At 36.4% G+C, this 24194-nt stretch overlaps 1 protein-coding gene across 21 annotated transcripts in view; it reads right to left on the bottom strand.

Annotated features, from left to right (window-relative positions):
* NRXN1 (neurexin 1) overlaps positions 1-24194 on the bottom strand; it is a 725925-nt gene that overhangs the window by 407646 nt on the left and 294085 nt on the right. For all 21 annotated transcript variants that reach the window (XM_087774526.1, XM_087774528.1, XM_087774537.1 and 18 more), the window contains 2 exons: positions 16759-17197; positions 7080-7463 (listed from right to left, as the gene is read on the bottom strand). In XM_087774526.1, coding sequence (XP_087630652.1) covers positions 7080-7463; positions 16759-17197 — 823 coding nt within the window. The remainder of the gene's footprint in view (positions 1-7079; positions 7464-16758; positions 17198-24194) is intronic.

Genomic DNA, 24194 nt, shown 5'->3' with positions numbered 1-24194 from the left:
TTTCAGACATTACAGGAAACCCTCCTGGCGAGCAGCTCTGGCACAGAGCGGTCACAGTCTGTTAGACCCCAGAGCAACCAGCCACAAGTCTTTTCCCAGCCTCCAGGCTGGTAACAAGAAAGGTAGCAGAAAGACTACATTTCTGCTCACAGGGAGGCACAGCAGTTCCTAGAAAGCAAAGGACACATCTGTTTCTGAAACATATTAGGAAGTTCTTTTTTGCAGGATGATCAAGCATTTGTTGCCAGTTAACGACTACTACCTTTGGAAACAGCTCTTAGGCTCATGGACAGTGGAACATCGTGGTGGAAGAAGCAGTGAGCGAGCAACATCCTTTACCTCAAGCCAATAGTCAGTGGGCAGACTGCCAGGTATTTCAGTAGTATAACAGTAGTATACAACACTAACCATACCTCATAACTAAAACCACTAGCTGAATGGCAAAATATACTATCTGAATGTGCACCGTTTCATGCACATCTGATTGTTTACCTACCACTAATTCACTAGAGACCTTCTAACTTCTTCCATGTGTCTCCTACATTCTTTAACCCACCCAAAACCTCTGAATCTTAGAAATTGTTGAAGTGTTAGATGATGAGGTCTAAACAGGGTGCTACAGAATCTTTCTCAGAAAAAGATGCAATCCTGATGGCACCTCAACTCACTGAAAAAAATATTAGTTACTTGCCCAATAACAGGCCAAACGAGCAACAACCAGAAAGAGAAGACAGCAGAGAACACATAAGGGAAGCTTCTCTATGCTTCAGTTTGCCTCAGTATAATGGAAACACTTACCTACAGCAAAGGTGTATTGTGGTCCCACATGCAATAATATTTTCAAGGACTGATACTACTGATACTATGTTTAATCAGTATTGTAACTAAAACAGTGTTAGGATTTTTTAACATCAATACTTGTGACAGTTTGTCAAAACCTTTTCCACTGCATATCTTGTATAGTGTTAAAGATAGATAAGGTCTTTAAGACTTCCAGCCTACACGGTCCAGGGAAGGACAAAATGTTCCACTATGTGAGCATACTGGAGGCAAAAATGATAGATGGTATGTTCATTAATAATTCCAGACTTCCCCCATACAAATTGGAAGAAAACAGTCTGATGTTGGAAAAAAGGGGAAAGTGAACGTCATTAGATGTAACAGGTTATAAGAATACATTTACAGGTTTGATGATTTCTAGCCATGCAGGTAATAATGTTTTCTGCATATTCTAAACCTAAAATTTTTCTGTGAAGCAGATTAAATGCTTAACTCTCAACAGCCTGATAAGAGATTTCAAGTCAAAGACTTTTCATTGGGAGGTGATTGGTTTTTTGATTGTTTGGTTTTGGGCAGGGGGAGGAAGGGGCAAGCAGGGGCTTCCAATTCATTCCTATATCTAGCGGTCTAGTCTGTGCATGAAAAGCTCCCAAGATCTTTATCAAGGTAAACATGATTTAGGTAATTAAAGAAGTCTAGCATAAAAGTTTAAGTTACATGCTAATGTAAGAGAAAACAAAAGGTATTTTGTATTGTCTATTAAAAAAGGACACATTAATACTATTCAGGGTTTTCATAAACTGAGCAAAATCAGATGTTATAGGATGAACAGCATTCAACAACACTAGAGGTCTGCTGCTAATAAATTATCTTATGGTAATATAAAAGAAAGTTGTCAGAATCAGCACTGGTACTGTTTGCCAGCTTTCCTATAATTATTCAGTCTTTTAGAACATTACAGAAAAAGGAGAGAAGGAACTGTCTTAATTTAATCAGAGATGACCTGTGAGTATTTACCATCATGGTGAACAGACCTGATGTGATTAGATACTCAATCCTCCTAAACCATACTGTGCCAGTTATTTTGGAAACAGATGTTCCAAGAACAGGCCAAGGAGAGTGAACAGAAGATCAAATGACTTAAAAGCTCTGGGGCAATGAGAAAACCCCATCATGTCAACTAGCTCCTTTCAGTATGGGGAGTTCCAACTCACAGGCTTTCTAAATACAAAGGTATCACTGAAAAAAAACCAAAAACCTACAAAACTAGCAGGAAGCAGGGATGATTTGATCAAAGAAGATTTAGCACTGCCCTGAGAGCCGTAACTGAAAATTGGAGACACTACATATTCCTAAAATGAAAAATACAACTATGTTCAGTTTACTCACTTGAAATGAGTCTGCTAGTACAACTGTTGTTAGGAGAAACTTTGTTGTTAAACCATTATTAAATGATTCCTACATTAAGAAGGTTGAATGATACTTTGTCAATATTGTGTGCCCCTGTAAGGATGGCAAGCCGGGTTTTGCCATGTGAATCATCTGTCAGCTCAGCATCTTTTCCACTTGACTCAGCGTTGCTCTCAGCTCTGCAAATTTCCATGTTCTGTTGGTCTTGGCTGGTCAGAAAGCATCTAATACTACATGTACGAAACCTTTGACATCCCAAGGAGTTCCCTCTTCGCTTACTGGTGTCTTTCTCGCCATTCTTTGTGGCAATGTCTTATTACCTGATCATTATGCTTGGTGGCATACATTAACAGAGAATTTTGTTTTTCAGACAGCAGGAAAAAACAGTTTTCAAGATGAAATAAGAAGGGCTTGTTTTGTTTTGACTTTCTTAGAACTAGAGATTGTTTCAGTTGTTTAATGGAACTGTTTCCATCCTGCAGTTACTTCAGTTGTCCAGAATGGACTGTTAATTTTCAAGGCCTGGTCAGTAAGATGGTGATCTGAATGAGGAGAGGCAATGGGGGTTACACCAGTTATGCAGACCTCAAAGGAATATTTTGGCTAAAAGCATGTATTAATTTTGGCACCTAACTTCTACATTTTTTTGCTTTGGATCAACTAATTCCAAAGGGGTATGTGTCTCATCTTTCTTTGAAATCTACATTGCTAAACTGTTCTCACATAAGTGTTGGCAGAATGTCTTTTTTCTCTTGTTCAGCTTCCTCTTAATTATTAGATTAAATGCTAATAGACAATACATTTAGCTCAGAATGTGCTATTCATTAAAAGAATCAGACTTTCCATGGCAGGGAATAATAATTTTACTACCACTTCAGTGTTCGAAACAGAACATTGAAAAGAAAAATAGCAGAAAACCCTTACAAAGTATTACTGACAATTTTTTGTGGCAGCAAGTAAGTGCATGCAGTAGAGTTATTAACAAGAAATAAACAGTAAGATATAATTCAGAGATTGATAAAAAATACTTTATACAATCTTCCTTTATATTCCTCCTTCTTATGTATATACTACTTCAATCAGTGCTGTCTCTATCACCAGGGATGCACAGACTAGTACCGATATGAGAAGAGATTCAGGACCTTAATTGTCACTTAGGCTGGGATTACCTAAATTGCTGAAGAGACTGAGGCACCTACTCTTCCAGAAACTTTCCTATACCTGTTTCTACCCTCAGAAATGCTCAGCCAGATGTTTATGGGGAGAAACAGAATTTTCTGAATAGATGCTATTCTTCAATTCACAGCTTATTTAAATTACAGTGAAAGAAGTATGGACTAGGCGTTTGAATTTAAGTGTTCTTCCTCATAAGTTTTGCAGTCAAGTTTGTGTTGTTTTTAACAACATGGTGCTTGGTAAGCATGGATGCTTACTGCATGTATTTTAATAAATAAAACAGAATCTTGCTTCCTCTGGACCCCTTGTGGTGCCCCTGAAGTCCTAAAGACAGAACTATTATTTTTTCCAGCTTTTTCAGTTTCAAAGTGTCTGCAGTAATATGAGGACTGTGTTGCAGCCCACAGAGCCATTTTTAAAGCATGAAATCACCCTCTGTGTCTGCTGTCTCCAAAATCACACACAAACTTTGCCCAGAAAGTGACAGATGATACAGTCCAGAGCCATGCCAGGAAGTATGTGAACAATCTGGATGATCAATAACCAAGTATTCAGGTTTGCTCTCTGACCCTATTTTATTTACTAGTATAAGTAGAGCAACAATATCCTGCCCTGAAAACACTCACTGATATTTATGATTTTACTCCTATAAATTGTGTGAGTAGTCAAGTATATTGATGGCTACTGATTAAAATTAAAACTTTTAGTTTTTGTTCTATTAATAGGCGTACACTCAGCTAAGCACTGTTTGCATGTTTTCTATGGCAGATCCTTCAGTCCGTCTGGGACCAAAGCTGCAGCCTTGGTGAATCACAAGAAACCTGTCCATGAATCTGATGGAAACAATTCTTGATATGCAATTAATTACTAGATAATATGTGAACAGAAGTGGAAATGATTCCTCCCAGTTTCTACAATGGTATTATTTCAGGACTGAGGTCCTAAGCCACACTACAAAGGTGCTAGAACTTTAACACACAGGACCAATTATTTAATTTAAATCAGCGATAGAATTACTATAATATTTTGAACGCATGATTCTTCATACCATCTATCATCATATCACCTGTATTTTTTTTTAATTTTAAAGCATCCAGAGATAATGCAAGGAATGAAAGCTATACTTCATTTAATGTATACGTGTGTATGCAGGTGTGTGTGCATGCACAATGTGGACATCTACACGCACACACTCTAATTTAAATATATTTTCTCCTCAGAAATGTCGCTTTGATAAATCTTTCTTTGCATGCCTAGTTTTTCTTATCACTGTTTGATGAATTTACTCTTGTGCATTGTTCCTAGCCATCCAGTTAAAATTATACACCTGCAAAAGGCTTTGCCGAGAGGCAGTCACATATTGTGATCCACAAAGTAAGATAGGACGCCAAATTATATTGCTGTGACATCTGTCCATCCATCTGCTGTAGTTTCCATAATCTACTAAAGCCAATCTATGGATTATACTGATGTTTAACTTTACTGAAAATCAAGAATAAAATCAAGAATAACTTGCAACAGGATAAAAAGCACATGGATATAAAAAAATATTAATTTTAAGTACACCGAAATTAAAACAGAACTGAGTTGCGTTCCATGTTTTTTGTGCACTGATAAGCTGACCAAAATTATTTCAAATACTGCATTGTACATGATACATCCACATATGGATGTTAGTATTCCTATTTTAGAGGAAATAGTATGAAAAATAAATGACTACAAAAAAGTAGCTACATGCTTTTGTTTACTGAAGATAACCACTTAACATTAAGTATTCCAGTTGTTTAATCTCCAATATTTTATTCTAATGCTTTCTTTGTGAAACTGTATTGTTTGTTGAAATGAACATGTTCCTATTTTATTTAAATTAGTTTGAACAATTATAATTGTGTTGCTTATATCACCAAATACAAAAGTTTATCAGTTACTGCACATGGGTAGTAGTTATAATAACTTTGTGTGGTAGGATGCCAACGTGTCACTTTCAGAATCCCAAAAGCTATAATCTTATTAATGAATGACCACTTGGGATATGAATATTACTGGAAGGAGATATCCTTTCAGTGTAGTTTCCTCCAGAGAGGGAAACCCAAGAGGAGGAAATGGTCCCATACTGTCTGAACTGCTGCACATATTTCTGTTGGACAAGAACCAAATACCATTGCAGAGAAGCCAACACCACCACCATAGCACCACCATTCCCACGAGGCAAATGCACTGGGAAAATTAAGCTCTGTATTGGAAGACGGTTGAAAATAAAGTATGGGAAATAAAAAAGACAAAGGTTTCTATACAAAATATTACCACCTGTCAAATATTTTCATGAGAAATTGCTATGATGAAGCCTGCTTTTAAGTTATTTTCAGATCTGCGTGTGTTTTTGTCTCTAACGCACGTGTTTCCTAGCTCTCAAGTTGAAAAAATGCAAATCCTATTTTTACTTCTACCATATGTAATAGCAGAATTTTGCCACAGGGTGGTACACCAGACATGTTTAACTGAAGGCTTTTGTAATGCATCAGACAGCTCGGTTATGCCCTCTGCCAGCTTCACTCCACCAGTAACAGAACCATCTGGAGATCTCATAATAACTGGCCATAAGCCAAAGGCATATATATTCAAAAAACAAGACAGAAAAAAACCCAGAAGAAACCAAGAATCTACTTGCAAATGCTAAGAATATGATGGTATTAATTCTACATAAACGCACGTCTATTTATATACAACTTAAACATTCCTCCGGTTTTTATTTTTAAAGAATACATTTTTGTTTCATCTTACTAACTAGAAAAATGAATCAAACTAGACCAAAAGAACTTATGTTCTGAGTAAATAAACTTTAGGTTTAGATTTATGTTTGAAGAGAAACTGTACTGTGTCAATTGTGAGATGAAAAAATACAACTTCTCTCATTAAAGCATTTCCTATTCCAATAAGAATAAAAATAAACACCTAAAATATTAACTAAGCTTTTTTATTGTTTTCCTACTTGCATTAAAATCATTTATTAGCGTACTGCAATTTATTGAAAATTACAGAGTTTTCTTCCTATAAACTAACATCAACATCTGTCTTCTGTGCCACTATCCACCTTTTCAATTAAATAAATAGGGTTTGTCAACTACACACTTACCTTTTCTAGGCAAGAGGGATACTCAGTGATTTTAGATAAGTAAAAACTGTTTTCTTGGGTACTACAATCTTTAAAAAAAAGTTAAGTAAGAAGAAAATAAGAAATATAGATTCCTACACTGATTTTGCTTTGACTCATGGCTGAAGTTCTGGCCATGGATTTAAGTGATACTGTGGAATTCAAAAGTAAATTTAATTACACAGTGGTATTGACATAAATAGGCAGCGAACAAGACCTAAGTTTGGAACTGGAATGTGACCATTTAGTAATGCAATAATAATTGAAATTACTTTCACAAAGCTTTTCAGAACTCAGCAATGTATGATGAGACACAAAAGGAGACATTTTCCAAGAGACATTTAGCAGTACTGACTCTCTGTCATAGTCAACTAATACTTCATGCATCTTAGAAAATCCCCTAAGATCTTTCCTCTAGAGTTACTACTTTCAGTCTAGAGCAGGGCTCCATCTCACATCAAATAAAATCAAAGGTGTTTTTTCTGCCTCAGAAGAGTTAATGATATTTTACCATTTTTAATCATTCTATAAAGTAGAAATGCAGCCATCTCATCGAACCTACCTCTTCCACATGATCTGCCAAGGTACCCTGTGCCAGAGCAATCACAAACATATCTGTTCCACCCATCCCTGCATACACCATTGTTTTTACAGGGGTTGCTAAGACAAGGTTTTGCAGTTTCTCTTGAGCATGAGGGTTTTACTCCAGCTGTACTTTGAATTTCAGCCATCTGTCGAATATCTTTGCTCTGACCATCAATAAATAAATCTCTAATGCAGCCGACGTATCCATAATTGAGAAGTGCTGTCCACACTTCCGTTGGGAAGACGAGGCCTGCTTTATTTTCCGGTAAGCCTCCAAGATACAAGTCATCATCCAAGTCAAGGATTTCACTTTCCCCTGGTGCAGTATATGGTGTACGTAATGTGTTCACAGATATGGTCCCTGAAAAGAAAAGACAACAAAATGCATGATTTGCAAGACATTGAAAAGATTTTGGTACTGCTGTTTTACTCATTAATCTACATGCCACATTAGCTCCCGGCGAATATCTATGAACAAAACATAGGTATTCTATTTGTACAGCTATGCAATACTAAATACACTTCATTATTTTAATTACAATATGGTAAAATATTGTCAGGAAGTAAACAATGTAAAAACATTTATGCACAATACTGCATGGTCACAATATAAAAAAAAAAGTCAAAATCACCTTACCAATCTTGTAGGGGTAGGGGGAATGCATTTCAGTTATTTTCAGAAATATCCTGTTTGTGCAACAAAAAAAAACCCCTCTTCACTACCTCATATGTGCTTCAAAGCATTAAGGCTGAGGTTGCATTGATAGGTTGCAACCTGGGAGGCAAATCTGTGTCTTTGGTTTGGATCCAAAGACACAGTATTTTAAGAGACTCTCACCACTTTCAGTGGGCTTTGGATAAGATTTTTTCGTTAAGTGCAGAAGGAAAATACTCTCATCAGCTGCCAGACAGGCAATCATTAAGAAGATAGTGATGTGCTCCTAGAGGGAAAATCAATGCCTCTGACACTTACCTCAAAATGTGTGCATGTTACAAAAGAGAGGGAGAGAGGATGCATATAAAACCTCAGGAGATCCGAAGTATCTTTTCCATTTAAGTTTAAAAAGTAAGCAAACAAAATTAAGCCTAAAATAAAGTTGTGTTTCTACAAAGTGTCTGAACAAGGAAACTGTAATCAACTGTAAAGATCCTCTTTGTTGTGCTTTTTAAAAGTAATGAGGTATCCAATTCTTACAATTTGAATAGGCAGAAAACCAAATTTAGTACATGGAGTCATAGAACATAGTTATGTCAACCAAATTTAGTTTTATTTACTAAGTAAAATCACTTGAAAAAAGAAGTGACTCCTTACCATTCTATATGGGTGCAAAAGAAAGCAAAATATAAATCAAAACATTATATAGGTCACTAGATTATTATAATGTACCAAGCCACATTATGCAACACTGTTACCCTCTGGACACACTATTGAAAGTGTATTAATGGTGATTCTTCAGTGTCTTGTCACATTTACCACAATGTATTTATCATACATATAAACATAAAACTAACATGATTTACTATTTCCACTGTCAGCATGGCACAGAATCCAGAATGTAACACTGAATATCAAAAATACTTTCACTGTGGTGGGAGTGGTGTATGAGAATAATAAACTCAGAATTTTTATAGCATAAATACTAAAATGTGAGTTTTAAGCAAACAGAGGCAGCTCAGAAAAAGATCACTCTCTTGGATACATCCTAAAATTTAGGCTTCTCTTTTAGCAATGAAGGAGTCCTGTGGGAACTATACATTTTGTTCTTTTGTTGATTTAATAGGTTAACTTCAAGAACATGGACAGAATGAATATCTAAACAATTTGGACCTTCAGTAAACGCTCTTTGGGGTAGAGATCTTGGGAGATCCAATTCCCTTGTGAGACTTGAGACATATGGATTTTAGAAGGGCTGGATACTACCACTACTATAAACAGTCTCCCTATTATCAGAAGAGATCTAAAAACGTAAAAAAAAAAAAAAGGTTTGCATAGCCTTTTTGCATCTTTATGAGCATGTTTAAAGAATGTTTGAGGATGTGGCCAGTTTTCCCTTTTATGTATTATCAGAAATGTTTCCTCTGTGAGTTGAATAATCACACAGACGTAAAGTGAACTTCCAGTCTTAACTGTAAGAAAGAGACATGTTGAACCAAGATCCGTTTTCTTCCAAAACTCCACCTGTTTAAAACTGATAAGACTATTATATTTTGCTAACTCTAAATATTTGTATTGCTGCTCAGATTTTTGAAGCAAAACTTAGCACTTATATGGAACACTTGCTACAGATTTGACCTTAGGCATACAAGCATAAACATTTTGAGGTTTAATTTTATTAATCAGCAGCCTCAAAGACACCTGTGAATGACCTGTTAAACCAAGATCACTAACTTCTCTGAGTATCCTAGGTATCAAGAAGGACTGCTTACAGGCAATAGATCATTTCTCCTTTAAGAAAAATTAAAGATTCTGTAAATATAAATCATACTTGTGCTCACAGTATTTCTTACTACTATTTGTTGCTTTCTCCCACCTGTTGCTTTACAGGCTAATTTAGGACCAAATGCTTTAAACCTATGTTCAGGCAGCATTTGCACTGACACAAGTTAACTCAGCTGCAGCCTCCAACCCTCAAGGTCATGAATTTGCACAGTGCTGTTTTCTGCTGGATAAAGACACTTGTGTTTTCAAGCTATCCATGATGCTAGAAGACATCTAGGGCTCCATTTTTATTTAAAAAAAAAAAAAAATCAACTAAGTCTCGATGGCTTTCAATGCACAGGAAAAGACAGGTAAATCTCAGCCAGTGTAGCTGTGACATTAACATAGTGGTTCAAAATGTAAGTTTTGCAAGCACAGAAGGCTGAGAAAAGTGAATGAGAAAGGGAGCTGTAGATCACCACTACACTCCAGTGACTGTGAATTATAGTTAGGTGATAGATTGAAGCAGGAAAATTTTCTTTCCCTGGAGAGAGCTTAAGTATTATTTTGAATAGATGTCAACAGCTTCTTAAAGAAATGAACCTTTCCTTTCCACAAGAAATGATACCACATAAAATACTCCTTGGGAGAAGCCCTCTGAAATCTTAGTTTAATCATAGCATCTAATGACTACGGGTAGAAAAATATGACAGGCAACAACTCTTCTGTGCATCTTTTTCATGTCTTGGAAGGCCATGGAACCCCTATTACCCAGCTGGACTATCTCCAATTTACTGCTGGACATATCCATGACACTTAACTGACCTACATACTGTGTGTACCCTTAATCAAACAAATAAGTTAGCTTTATTTAATTCTTTTTGTTGAGAGCTACACTAAGTCAAATAGCACCTGTAGAAGACTCGAAGCTTAATGACTCACTCTGGCTCAGCTGTTATGTAGGAGCTTGACCAAAATATCATGCAATACACTGTCTAGAACAAGAACTATGGCTATAATACAAATAGGCTTTAGTCTAGCTAATAGCAGAAAACCCATGCCTGGGTACCAAGATTTTCATGCTATCAGTTACCAAGTTATCCTAGTTTCCAGCTGAACTTCTAACAGCATGTCCAGGCAGCCAAACAACCATTGCTGCTGTTGGTATCCAAATTACCTTTTATGTATCTCTGATAGGTAATGTAAACTTTACTCACTAATTGCTTTGTAAATGCAGGTGACAAAAATCCAAGAAAAATAAGGGGAATGAAAGAAGACTTCCAAAATACATTAAAAAAATTGTTTGTTTGTTTGTTTTTTTAAATATCCTAAAATAAAATGCAAAACTCAAGTTCATACAACATGGGACTACAGAAAATAAATAATGAGTCTATAAACACCTTTGGATTCACAGTGCATCCAGAGCTGTGACACAGAGGTAGAGTGTGCTGTTTCATCTAGCTGGGGTTTTTTGTTGTTTTGTTTGTTTGGTTGTTTTTTTTTAAGCCTGTCATCTTTCTTAAGGGAAAGTTTTCAAATTCTACTGAAACAATCTCAGGTTGGACCTCATGACAATGGTAGACGCTACCACAGAATCTGGGGACAGTAATGCACACCCCCTTTGCTGGATTTCAATCCTGCTTTCTCTAGGAATTATAGGCAGATTGAAAGGAATTGTTCTGTCAAATCACTAGCATGCTCCAATCCATTTGGATGTTTCTACTTATGAAAGTGAAAAGACATCACTTTCCAGAGAAGCAGGAAGAAGGGAAGCTAATGGATCATACAAATGTCTTATGTGGCCCGCACAGGAAAAGGTTAATAATTTGCCCTGTAAAGATTATGTAACATCAACCCTTCTCACACCAGAATTGTCAAGTTGGATAAGAGGGAAAAGAATGGGACATATCTTGTTTTACAAAATAACCTAAAGACAACAGAATATGATGAGGAGGCAGCAGATTCAGAAGAGCATTGGCCTCTCAACAGAGAGAAAACAATAACCTTAAATTGTAACATCTCTGTAGTAAGAGCCATCCTTTGAGTTACATCTTTGCATAGTACCTAGCATAACAGCATGCATAACCAGATCAGTAGTTATACTATTCCTTTGAAAGGAGCAACACTGAGGCAATAATATCTGCCAGGAAACAAGCAGCTTCCTTGCAAAGTTTTTTAATACTCAAAGTAGGAAATATTGTCTGTATTTCTACCAGAAAAAGAAAGAAATGGGAAAAAGCTGATGGCTTTGGTTTGTCCAACCTGAAAGAAGAAAAAGGGGAAGACTGAAAGACAAGAAGGTGTGGGGCAATTTATTTAGTCTGGAAATTCATGATCTAACTTCAGACTATAAAAACAGGTAGCATTTCTTATCTCCAGAAACTGGACATAAATTTAAGGGTCCTATAATGCCCTATGGGTGCTTTGATTCTACAGCATTTCACCTGAGAGCAAAATGTAATATAAACATTCAGAAACATCTTTATGTATTGGAGGAACAGTCTGAGAAAAACTAATGAAATTATGATTTTTTACAAGAATTATTGACTTAAAGGATAACTGATTAGCGGGCAGTTCTTCAAAAGGAAGAGTCAACAATGTAAGTCAACAATAACATATATATGAGCAAAGTGAGAAATATATCAGGAGGTATAGAGAAGCCTATCGTACCACTTTACTGAGCATTGGTAAGGTTTACCTTGAAGTCTGAGAAAGATGCAAAATTACAGACAAAAGGGCTTGCTTTTCATACAGAAATATTCTCTTTATGAGTGATTTCATGGGGAGGTTGTACAGTGTCCACTGCTGGAGGTAACTCAACAAATATCTGTTAAGACTGATGCAAGTGCACTATCACTACTTTCATTAGAGGGGTAAAATAGAGAACCTCTCAAGTTCACCCCATCTCAATTTTTTTATGAGCTCATGAATAAATGAAAAACACTACGAGGATCATTGGAAGAACTTTCCCTAACATGCAAGATAAACTGAATATCTCAAATATGCAAACTATTAACATTTGTTGAAATAGGAACATGTAAATCTGGCAGTTCTTAAAAGGTTGGAAAGATGGGGGACGGAGTATTTAAAAGTGTACCTGTAAAAAAAGAACCTGCAACAACAATGAATGTAATGGATATTGACAAAGCACTACTTACAGTGAGATACTGATTACAGTCAAGCTCTAATTACATACTCTAGAGATAATTTCTGGTATTTAAGCTGAAACTCTAACTTTAGCTCAAAATTTCAATGACTTCTTAGCCCTTAGATGCTACCTACCTATGAATACATTCTGATATATTCTGTTTTACACTGCCATACACAATTGGAGGTTGACAAGAAGAGTAAGTTTCCTCTCTGATTTCACTGTCTAATGATGATTTCCAAAGGATAAATGGTAGTTTAGTCAAAACACACTTGCAAGGCTATTCTTAAATATGGTAAACAGTTTAAAAAAATTTTAAACAATACTTAAGTCTCAGAAAACAGTTATCAAACTTAACTCTACTGTGTTACAAGAAACACTGTGAGCAAAGACATTTACAGCTGCTTCATGGTTGTTGGTATTTTTAGTTTGGGGTTGTCCGTCCCGTCCCGTCCTGCCCGCCCCCCACCCCCCGCCAAGTCTTTTACTGCAGAGCTGGCAGTACTGTTACGAGCAGAACAGACAAACATTTCCCTTAGGTATGAGCTAATAAGCCTCTCCAATCATATTCATTATCTCAGCAATTTACTTTTTCATAAGCCTGTGTGTAAGAAACTAAGACGTATTTCTAAATCTTATCTCAATTCTGACCGGTTAAGTATGAAGATTGTACTACAGCTAATTCTAATCTCTATGCTTACCGTATGTGGCCTATGTAGTTGCTTTTTGTGCATGTGAAACGCATTTGCTTATTAAGGAATGGTGAAAAAATCAGAGCAAGGTATTCTAAATACACTTCACATCTTGTGTGCTAAAGCATAACATTATAGCTGCAATGAGGACTGTGACCACCAGCATACTGTCCATGGCCAAGACAGGGCACATCTGAAGCAGCTACAAAGCTACTGTCCTTCGCAGGAATTCAGAATAACCATGAATACTGGAAGGGAACTCAGCTCACACGACAGGATACAGCAGTTAGTACCATATTGGTGTTTTTTGCTGTATACTTAGCAAAAAAGACAGGCTGCTGGAGAACATGCATTCCTTTTCCTCTGCTGCACACCTAGCAAGAAAGATAGACCAATGGAGAACGTATGAAATCTTTCTTTACTTCACACTGGGAAATAGGGTCTCAAGAGTTCCTTCTCACCAAAGATCTACCTTTTAAGTAAGGAAGCACTCGGAGTAGGTCTTACAGGCAGCAGGATGGGATGCTACGGTGAAAAACTTCTTTAGAATAATAGATCAAAAGTTCCTTCAGCAAAAGGAAATTAAAGGCCATTATCCCTTCTGTCTTCCTTGTATCTCCCAAATCTGAGGGGATCAGCAGAATTACTAGTGAATAGGGCCTGGATAAGTACAATTTTAAAATGTGCACTCATTCCTTACATCTCCCCCACCGCAGTCCCAGATAGGCAATGGTGAAGTCAGTAGTTTAGAATGGATACTCCCTGTGACTGAGAGTCCGGACGAGAGCAAAGAATGAAAAATAAATTGAGTGCTTGCTGCTCCAGCTAATATGAAAGTCAAGGAAATTAGCAAAACTCCTTGAGAAATGTCACAGCTTTCTATTATCTGAGCGAACCACTCTGCATTGGATTTGAAGGCTAGGAGTTAAAGGTTGCAAGACACCAAACTTCACTTAAAAAACAAACAAACAAACAAAAAACCCAAACAAAACACAAATAAATACAGGTTATTCAAGCTACTTATTCATTAACAGGAGAATCTCTTCCTTTATACTTGATAGGTTGGGAAGCAGCAACAAGGAAGCCTCAGAAAAGCCAGATTTTTTTTATACAAGGTATATTCATTCACTTATACAAAAATTCTGAAGGTAAGCAAGTGAAAAGCAATCATATTCATATGATTTCCAGTATGTGTGGTTTTGGCTAGAGAAAATAAATGAAAAAGCTTCCTGGAACAGTAAAGTGGATTTTATTACTCGTAGAAAAAAAGCATAATACACCAACATGCTTAAGTCATGAAGAAATAATCCAAACATAACTCATTGGTACTTCCTGTTCCAACTAGAAGAAATTAGGAACATACAGTTCGTTGTTTATTTTACTTGGTTAAATCTGACAGTCTAAGATACTACTCAGCCAATATTCACAGTAAGAAAAATAACAGCATTGCCACTGTTATTGGTACTTCTCCTACTGTAAAGTATTATTGTATATATTAAAATCACAGAAAACCTTTGACATTTGGTTCAGATTTCAGCTAAAAATTCAGTTTGTCAATCCATATGCCTACGTATTTATTAACTATTCCTGGTAATAGTTCAACGGTTTAGGGTAAATAAGTACTATGGTCAATTTTTCAAGAGTGACAGGGTAAATAAAGTTCACCCATCTTGATCATAGGCGATTCATCAGCTGGATTAATTTTTCTTTTACATATATATATTTGACTATTTATAATTCTACTTAAAAATAATATGCAGTCCTGATCGCCAGGTGTGTATTACTTCCTAAAATTAGTCTACATTTTTGCTGATGTCCATCAACAGTTTTAAAGAATTAAATAAAGTATGCCCTAAACTCTCTTAATGGCACTTGTGAGCTACAGTTTTTGTGAAGCAATGACAGTGCACAACATATCTTCAAATGTAAACAATTGCTATGCATTTATTTCCTTTCTTTATAGTTGTGTTGACTTTGGATGTAAGAATAAACTTTGCTTTCAGTGGAGTCCCACAGGCATGATTATTACAGGATTTACTGCCTCATATGAATCACTGAAACAGCACTTAAGGAGGAAGCCTGAAACGAAGATTGTAGTTTAAATAATATAACTGTGAAGAATTTACATTTCTTGAGATTAAAAAAAACCCAACCAAACAAAAACCAAAAAATCCAAACAACAAAACACACAACTTTTCAAAATCCTCAATTGTGATTGAATATCCAGCAGTTATATTATTTGAAGCCACACAGCCCAGTAATCAAATCACTATTTTTCATAATCCTAGGGTGGACTAATCAATTGAATTTGGTCTCACTTTCAGCATGGATTTGACTGAAATCTTCAATTTAAACCTGTACCTAAGATTTGCTAGATCTGAAATCTGATTTGTGGGTAGTAAGAAAGTAAGTCATAAAACAACAAGTTTTTTGGGGTGAAGTTTCAGAAAGAAATTATAAATGCAAGTCATGGAAAAGGAGTCACCAGAAGGAAGAAAGTGGGGAAAAACCCAAAAAATCCAAAAGAGGAAGAGTTTACATTCTTCAACTCTCAATTTCAGAGTGTACGTAAACTTCAGATTGGATACTGATATTAATCGGGAAATTCTTTGATGGACCGAATTACAGACTCAGTACATTCCTCCCACCCCCAAATCCTGGCATAAACTACAGGAAAGGTACCATAGAATAGATTTGTCTTTCAATTAATGGACATTGATTTTTTGCTGAAGTCAAGACATATACTCAAGATCAGATGCAGCTGAAACAAAAGGACAGTTTCACTAGTCAAACGCATTTTATGCTGTAACAGATTTCAGTAGCATTAGGAAGAGCTTATAAATTCTTTAGTTTTACCCTTTTCAGTGAGATCATTTGTCGAGTAAACTACTACAGAATAGAAATTATACTGACAGGATACAACAAGTCACTTATTTCCATTTCTGCTGATATGTGTTGTTAGCCATTCATTAGCATATCATTTAATTATGCTGAGATCTGCTGACATGATTGGAAGGTCTGTAATGTTCCTGTGGGCCAACTATTCCCTATGTTGGAGATTACTTTCAGTACTTCTTTTTTGCTTTGTTTTTATTCTTGAAACTTGCCACTTCAGCTGTTTGGTGTAAGCAATCACAGAGGGAGATTACTGTTTGGTTTTGAAGTACACAGCACACTTACTTGCAAGATTAAGTACCTGATTACCCAATAAATGTTAACATAAGATATTTTACTCTGCAAATCATTCTATTCTGGTACCTGACAGTAATGACTTCTTATATTTCCCTTATTTTTCAGATGATGCAGAAGTCTAATGGTGGCAACATAATATATACCCAGTATTCTCTCAGATACAACATGAAAAAACATACTGAATATTAAAAAAAAAGCAGCTTACCTGACCGTCCATCCCGTTGAAAATCCACATGGTACCATTCACCATCATTCACCTTCTTCTGCAAGGCTTTTATTTTTATAGTACCTGATCCCATGTCTAACAGCAGGTAGAGGTGGCCATCAAGCATCTCAATGGCAAAAAAGTCAACCTTCACCATCTGTGGGTGTTTGGCATCTTTTTGGTGCCTTGGTTTCCCATGACTGAAAAGAATCAGGCCATTTGGCTCAGTTGTACGAAAGTCAAATGATATCGAGCCTGTTTTCTTGGCATTCCACTTTGGCAAAGAGATGAAAGACTCTGGTGTTTCAAATGTGATTGGATCTAAGGTTGCAACATTCTCACATTTAAATGCTACAACCCCATGAATCTTCATTTTAGGATCTCCTTGCTTGGCAAGTCGAGATAACTCCAACCTGACATCGTTATTTTTATATACAACCTGCAAGCAAAGCAGAGAAGTTACTAAGAGGAACTTGACCATTTTAACCAAACAGACATAATCCTGAATAGGCATATTATTTAAAGGATAATAATAATGGTACATGAATATGATAATTTACATACACAAAATTAAATAACTATTTTCATTGACTAATGATTTAATAATAGCTTTCATTAAACCAAACAAAGTTGCTCTAAAAATATCCCTAGAGTTAATTCAAACAATCTGAAAGAATCTGCACATAATTTATACTATCAGTCACAAATTAGCTTGTGTGGCCTTGATTGCTTAAAAGCCCTCTTTGCACAGCCATTCTGCTACGTTAGAGAAGTATTAGATTCCTTCTTCCTCTAAATCCTTTGTCACTGTCTTAACTCTTCTGTTCATGTACAGAAAATGTACCAAGGTCAGATACTTTATAATTTAACATCTTTTCAGTTTGTCCTTGGAGCTGAGGAATAGTAGCATCCATGGTATTCATGAAGCTATAAAACAGGGAAACTAGTATCATACAGATCAAAATAGATAAAAACAGGACAATCTTTGAGCCAGTTCAATTGGACAAAAAATAAAACCACTTACGTATTTTCCCTGACTGAAGACTTTTCTGATAAAAACGAAAGACAATATTAGTTTTAAATCCAATTGACCTCCACAGCAAACATTCTTGCTTCAAATCACATATTTACTCTGCCCAGAGAAGCCTGTCATGATAGAACCATTTCCCAGGGTTCTGGTCTTAATTAGTATATTCTGAAACTGCTGCTATTTCTGTGTTGTTCAGGATACAAGGACTGCTTAAATGAAACTCCCCAATAGCAAAGGTGTACACAAGTATTTTGTCAATATTTTTAATTATTCAATAAATGATATACTCAAGCTAAAATACTACTGAAGGGCTCAACATGAATGCATGGTGACAGAAGGTAAAACCTTCTTCCCTGTTTCTAAGGTTAAGCCTACATTAGAAAGCAATTTAGAACAAAAGCAACAGCTCAGCAGATAAAAGCACTTTGTGCTGAGGCTTCTTCATTTACAGATTCTATACCATTCAGGACTAGATCACGTCTGGCCCCTGATCCAGTGTTCCAACTATACAACGTAGTCTGAAGCTGTTCAGGGGACCAATCACTGGTTTAGACCTTATATCCTTATTAGAGGTTGGAAAGTGTTTGTTGAATACTTAGGGTAGAGCTTCTGGATTAATTTTCTCTGAAGCCTTGTTTGAACACAGATGAAACCCACTATGCAAACGGAACTGATACAGAGTAAGTGAAAGAGATGGGGGATGCACTGCAGAACTGTGCTACTGTTAGAAATCAAAACACTAGCATACACACAATCCAAGATGGCATACCCCACAAGTGATAGTTGCTATTGAAAAACGGTGTTTAAAGATAACAGAACACTAAAGAGATGATTGATAGATCGACAATTTTTTACTGTAAGAATTGTGTTCTTTCAAATTATATCATTATCTACCCAGCAAATTTCATCATAAGCCATGGCAGAATTATTCCACTACATTAAAAATGCATCCTAAGAGCTAATAAAAAGCTTATTTCTCCTTTTTATTTCAGGATTCAGTACAAATACTGCTGTTCCCGCTGGAGCTGTGTCTCCAAAGACAACAAATAATCCTCACTGTGGATTCCTGACAGCAGAAATGATACTCTGCCACAGAGAGGCAGATAACATGTATTGCATTCTTTAAGTGAAGACATCAGAAGTGACTAGAATTGGACTAACTCGTAATCTTAGAGAATAAGGAACCACGTTTGCATTTATCATATACCTTTGTAACACCTCAGAGAGAACAGATTACACAAAGGAATTTAGAAAAATACTGGAGAATAAGCACATGCAAGTGGTCTCCCATTGGGGTGACTTTCTGTCTTTAGAGTGAAGAAAGCCAAAAGGCAGAAGAATGCAGCAAGAAGTCAGAAGCCTGACAGGCAATATTACTTAGAGATATCTGGTCTCATGAAACATTGGTCACTTTCCATCACAAGAGGGATTTTGGATAGCTTCCACCTCATTTGAAGGAGTTACAGGGGGCAACCTTTCTAGAATAGACTGAAAAGCATTAAACAGAGACTACAGGATATCGTTAAAAGAAGGAACAAATGGGCTATCATTAGAATTAAATCATGCTGTTGACAATGAAAGTAATTAAGGCGACAAAGAACATGAGGAGAAAATATTCTTTAATTGCCTACTGAACAAAGGTAGCTACCAGGACAATGCAAATAAATGTACAAAGATAATTTATTGTTTATGGACAAAGTCAAATTGTCTGATATTAGTGGAAGCTGGTTGATTGAATAATAAAATTAGTAGTTAATAGCTATGTTAGAAAAACTGAGCAGACAAAAGGAGAGCTAAGCTTTCCTTGATGTCTAAAATGGCTCTATAGGCTTTGAAGTCATTTGGCAACTCAAACAATTTTTAATAAATATAGTTCAAGGACCTGATGGACAAAGTGCAAACAGGAATAGTGGCAATAATTTTCTCAATAACTCATCACCAGCTCTTTAAGTAGCTTAATATATAACATATGAGGGAAAAAATTGCTAGAGCACTTTAGTAAGAGTGGCAAATATTGGGAATTTTATGCCACCAATATTAAAACATTCTTAGAATCCCTAAATATTGCATATGACAATTTCTTACTTCCATATTACACAGCTAAAACTTCATAGTTACTGAGATGTGAATTATTACACCTTATCACATTCATTTGTGGAAACAGAATAAGTCTACATCTATGTTTTAGAGTGTTTATGTTCTAAGTTTTAGGATGTTCTTTTAATCTTACTAAATTGAAAATTTGGAACTGAATTATCATGGATAATTAGTATTAAAAAAGGAATATATGAACCATAACTGAAAACCATAACTGAAAAGAACTGTAAACTATTAACTGAGTGCAGCTGGTGTTTGGAATCCCATTTCCTGGTGTTATGCTGAGATTCTTACCCCTCTCCCATCTCCCTGTCCATGAAAGATGGACTCAGCCATCAGCGAAGCACAGCAAAAAGGAAAAAAGCAGTATGTTCACAAAAAGTAGTCATTAAATTTCAGGAAAAGAACTGAACAGTAAGGAACAATTCCGAGACTAATATCTGCTTTATAACTCATGGAGGTATATGCTTCAGAATCTATAGCCTCTAGGGTACAAATAAATTAAATTTGTGAATTTACTCATTCATTTTCTGAAGATTCTGCTTTTTTAATTTTTTTTTTTTTTTCCTTCTGGGTACATAACGACAAACAGGCTTTTAATAGAGCTTATGTTATCCACTGTTATTTCCATCTAAAACACCCTACATATTGTTCTTTAATGTTAACTCAATACATTGTCCCTCAAAGAGAGACACAGATCCACAATTAGTCAAGTGAAGGTAATTTGCAATAGAGAAATATTTGAGTCACATTCACCTTTACTCCTACACAACCTACCAGTCAGTATCCTTGCACTGCTATGTGCTTTCCTAGCACATCTATTGGGCTGGTGCTGATAATAGGTTACTTGCTCTCTCACTCACTCCCATATCTGAGCAACAACAATATAATTTTCCTGCACATGAAATTTCCAGCCCTCGGGGAATTATATTGTGCTATTAAGAGCACCTTGAATTTGTCTTCCATTCACTGTATTCTTTCCTCTTAATATTAAGTAAGGTTCAAGACCTCAATCTTTAAGATATCTAATTACCTCATTCTTGGAAACTGCAAAAGGTCACCTAAACTCCCAAGAAAAAAGGAGCAGTTAGCAATTCCCCACATAACTTGCAATAGAGCTATCCAAAGCAAGGAACAAATTTGTTTTCCAGGAGAGAAAGGGCAGGTGTACACATGATTTTACAATCAAGATATGAGCTCCCTTTGCTACCATCCAGGCCAATCACATGCCGGGTGACTTATAATATCACAGTGCTGAGTCTTAACAAATAAGTCTGGCTAAGAGACAGCAAATATTAACTTAAGCTTAGCACTCTCTTTAACATGGTCTGTGGTCATCTTGGAGCACAAGCAAAATTAATTCATGCTTCCCAAAGATATATCATGTATATAATTTACTGCAAGCCAGGGCCCTAGTATGCAGTGAACTCTAGAAATGTATTAAGAATTCACTACAGATCTGGCAAGTCATCATGGCAGGTGCCTTCAACAAAAAAAATGTAGTAGAGCAGGCAATGAAAATATATTAATAAATTAGGAATGTATAAATGTATGAATGACTTTGAGAAAAGGTGAAGGAGAAGGCAAGGAATTTACTGTTGATATAAGATGTATCCTAAATATACAACAGTTCAAATATTAAATTAAAAAGTCAATATAATAAAAATATTAATATCAACAAAACCCTACCAGTTCTTTCTACTGACCCTATCCCCATGAAACTTAAAACCTTGAAAGATGTGAAAGAATCCAGATTTCAACACCATTTTCAATTCAAAATGCAGCCCTTTCCACATTAAAGATTTCTTTTTGTGTTTTATTGTATTGGGTTTGTGTGGCAAGGTTTTGGCAGTGGGGGGGCTACAAGGGTGGCTTCTGTGAGAAACTGCTAGAAGCTTCCGCTATGTCTGATAGAGCCAATGCCAGACAGCTCCAAGACGGACCTGACGCTGGCCAAGGCTGAGCCCAGAGATGGTCGGTAGCGCCTCTGGGATAACATATTTAAGAAGGGGGCGGGGGGAAGAAACCCTGTGCAATTGCAGCCAGAGAGAGGATTGAGAATATGTGAGAGGAACAACTCTGCTGACACCAAGGACCTGGGTGTACTTGGTGAGTGATCTCTCCCTACCCTTATCTTGACCCACGAGCCTTCTGTTATATTTTCTCTCCCCTGTCCAGTTGAGGAGGTGGAGTGATAGAGTGGCCTTGGTGGGCACCTGGCGTCCAGCCAGGGTCAACCCACCACATTTGTACATCAAATACTATGAGTGAAAAAATGGCATTACTCTTAAATATTTCAGAATAGCGACCATCTCTGCTAGCAACAGCCTTTCAATCACTGTGATTAAAAGCCTTTAAATTACTATGAAGCATTTTTTTCAAATTACTTTATATTATTAAAACATGATCCTTAAGGAGCTAATCACATTGCAGCACTAGGTTTCCTTGAGAATCAAAGAGAAACCAGGAGTTCAGAGCACCTACGTTATGATCTTGCTCTGAAGAGCTTGTCTGTTTACTTAATAGGGAGGTGAGGAAAAAATACTTTTCTAAATGCAATTTGAATGTATGGATGAATCCAGCCTCTAAATCTGTTAAAAAAAAAAAAAATGAATCCCACAAATCCTTATGTTACCATAAAGCAGTATTTTCATATTTTCGTGAAACCTGGATCACCTAGTGCAAACAATGGCAGTTAATTCTCTAAAATGGAGACTGGTATTATCCAAAATGGCTCAGATAGGTGCTGCTAACCTACAATTTTATGCTGCACGGTGAAGTCAGTGAGAGATAACTTACTGATGTCAGAAACTGTAGCAATGGGACTTACAGTAAGTGAAGCCTGAGGCAATTTTATCAGTCTAGTTTAACAGCCACTAGAATTTCCGTGCTCATTGAGAACTACCTGGTACATACAGCACCACATTCCCCAGAAATTTAAATGCAAAGCCGACCATTGAGAGTTATCATGTATTTTTTTGGTATTTGCTGAATGGTTTTGAACTAATCCATGAATGTCAGCTTCTCACAGGAGACTCGTCAGTGCGATAATATGCCTCAATTCATTTTCAAGCTCCAAAATGAATATATCAAAGAACACAATAAACTACAGACTATTTACACAAAACTTAAGGATCCCCAGTTCAAATGTTTGCAATGGGGTGTATTTCTAAACACAATGTGAAAGCACACAATATGAATGACAATAGCTACTCAAGCCTCTAGGATTACTCAACTTTATAAACCAGCTTTGTTTTCTGAACACAGGGAAGAGATTAGCAGGTATAATGAAAGCTCCAAGGAAGCAATTTATTCATCCTCAAATGAAATGGTTTTAATTTTCTTAGGGTGGATATCTATGTGTAATGGTGGCAGTGTGGGGTATTTAGAAAGGGGTTTGTTCTGAGCACCAAATCAAAAATTGAATGTCTATAGTGTCCTACTGAGTGGAAGGTAAGCCTCAGGACAACAGCATAGGGTTCCACGGTATAGATACATAAACACCTGGAGAAAATAATAGCACGTGCATTTTGCTGCATTATTTTAGATCAATTAATACAGTATGGGAAACTGCTCTGCAAGTTTCAGCTCAAAATACGCTTGACTTAATAGAGCTAGAAAAAAGACACATGTCTAATCAACTACAGTGCCACGAATTCCATGGAATATATATCTGGGAGTTTCACATTCTCCTGCCTCTTCTTCCTGTTCACTCTGAGCATCCAAAACCATGGAGTGGTAACAGAGCACACTCAACTCTCCATGCACTCTACTAACATTGGACTTGGCTCTTCCATGGTGACAGAAGAGGAAAGAAACACACATGAAGGATCCTGATTGTCCAAGTCCAAAGGAGCACTGAGAATTGCTTAAGTTATCTAACAGGAGAAAAAAAAAAGAGTATTTATGATTGGAAATGTAAAATGGCTATATTAGGCCTGCCCCCTCTCAGGGTAGTGGCTTTTGAAAAATATGAAACATACTTTTTCAAGGCTAACATATCATTCGTATAGCATGATCTTTTGTTCTACTGTTTATAGCTTTAGATATAACAAGTATATTTTAAAATATCAGACATAGTCTCCACAGACTACTTTTTCCTACGAGGTAGAAAGAAAAGAATCATGAGAATAATTCTTCTATTAGAAGCCATGACCAGTAATCCAGGAACTTGGGTTTAATCTGCATCTGAATGCCTTAGAGAGGACTTAACTTCTCCTTTGCTTCTCTGTAAAATGGATACACCATTTCCTCACAGGGTAGAAACTTGCACGAAGACTGAAGTTTACATTACCAGCATCAGGTCTAG

Source organism: Nipponia nippon, unplaced genomic scaffold (genome assembly GCF_047370975.1).
Source record: "Nipponia nippon isolate SJK-2023a ecotype South Korea unplaced genomic scaffold, ASM4737097v1 scaffold_4, whole genome shotgun sequence".
Classification (NCBI taxonomy): domain Eukaryota; kingdom Metazoa; phylum Chordata; class Aves; order Pelecaniformes; family Threskiornithidae; genus Nipponia; species Nipponia nippon.
The sequence above is the reverse complement of the archived record's forward strand: the minus strand, read 5'-3'. Positions and strand labels throughout refer to the sequence as shown.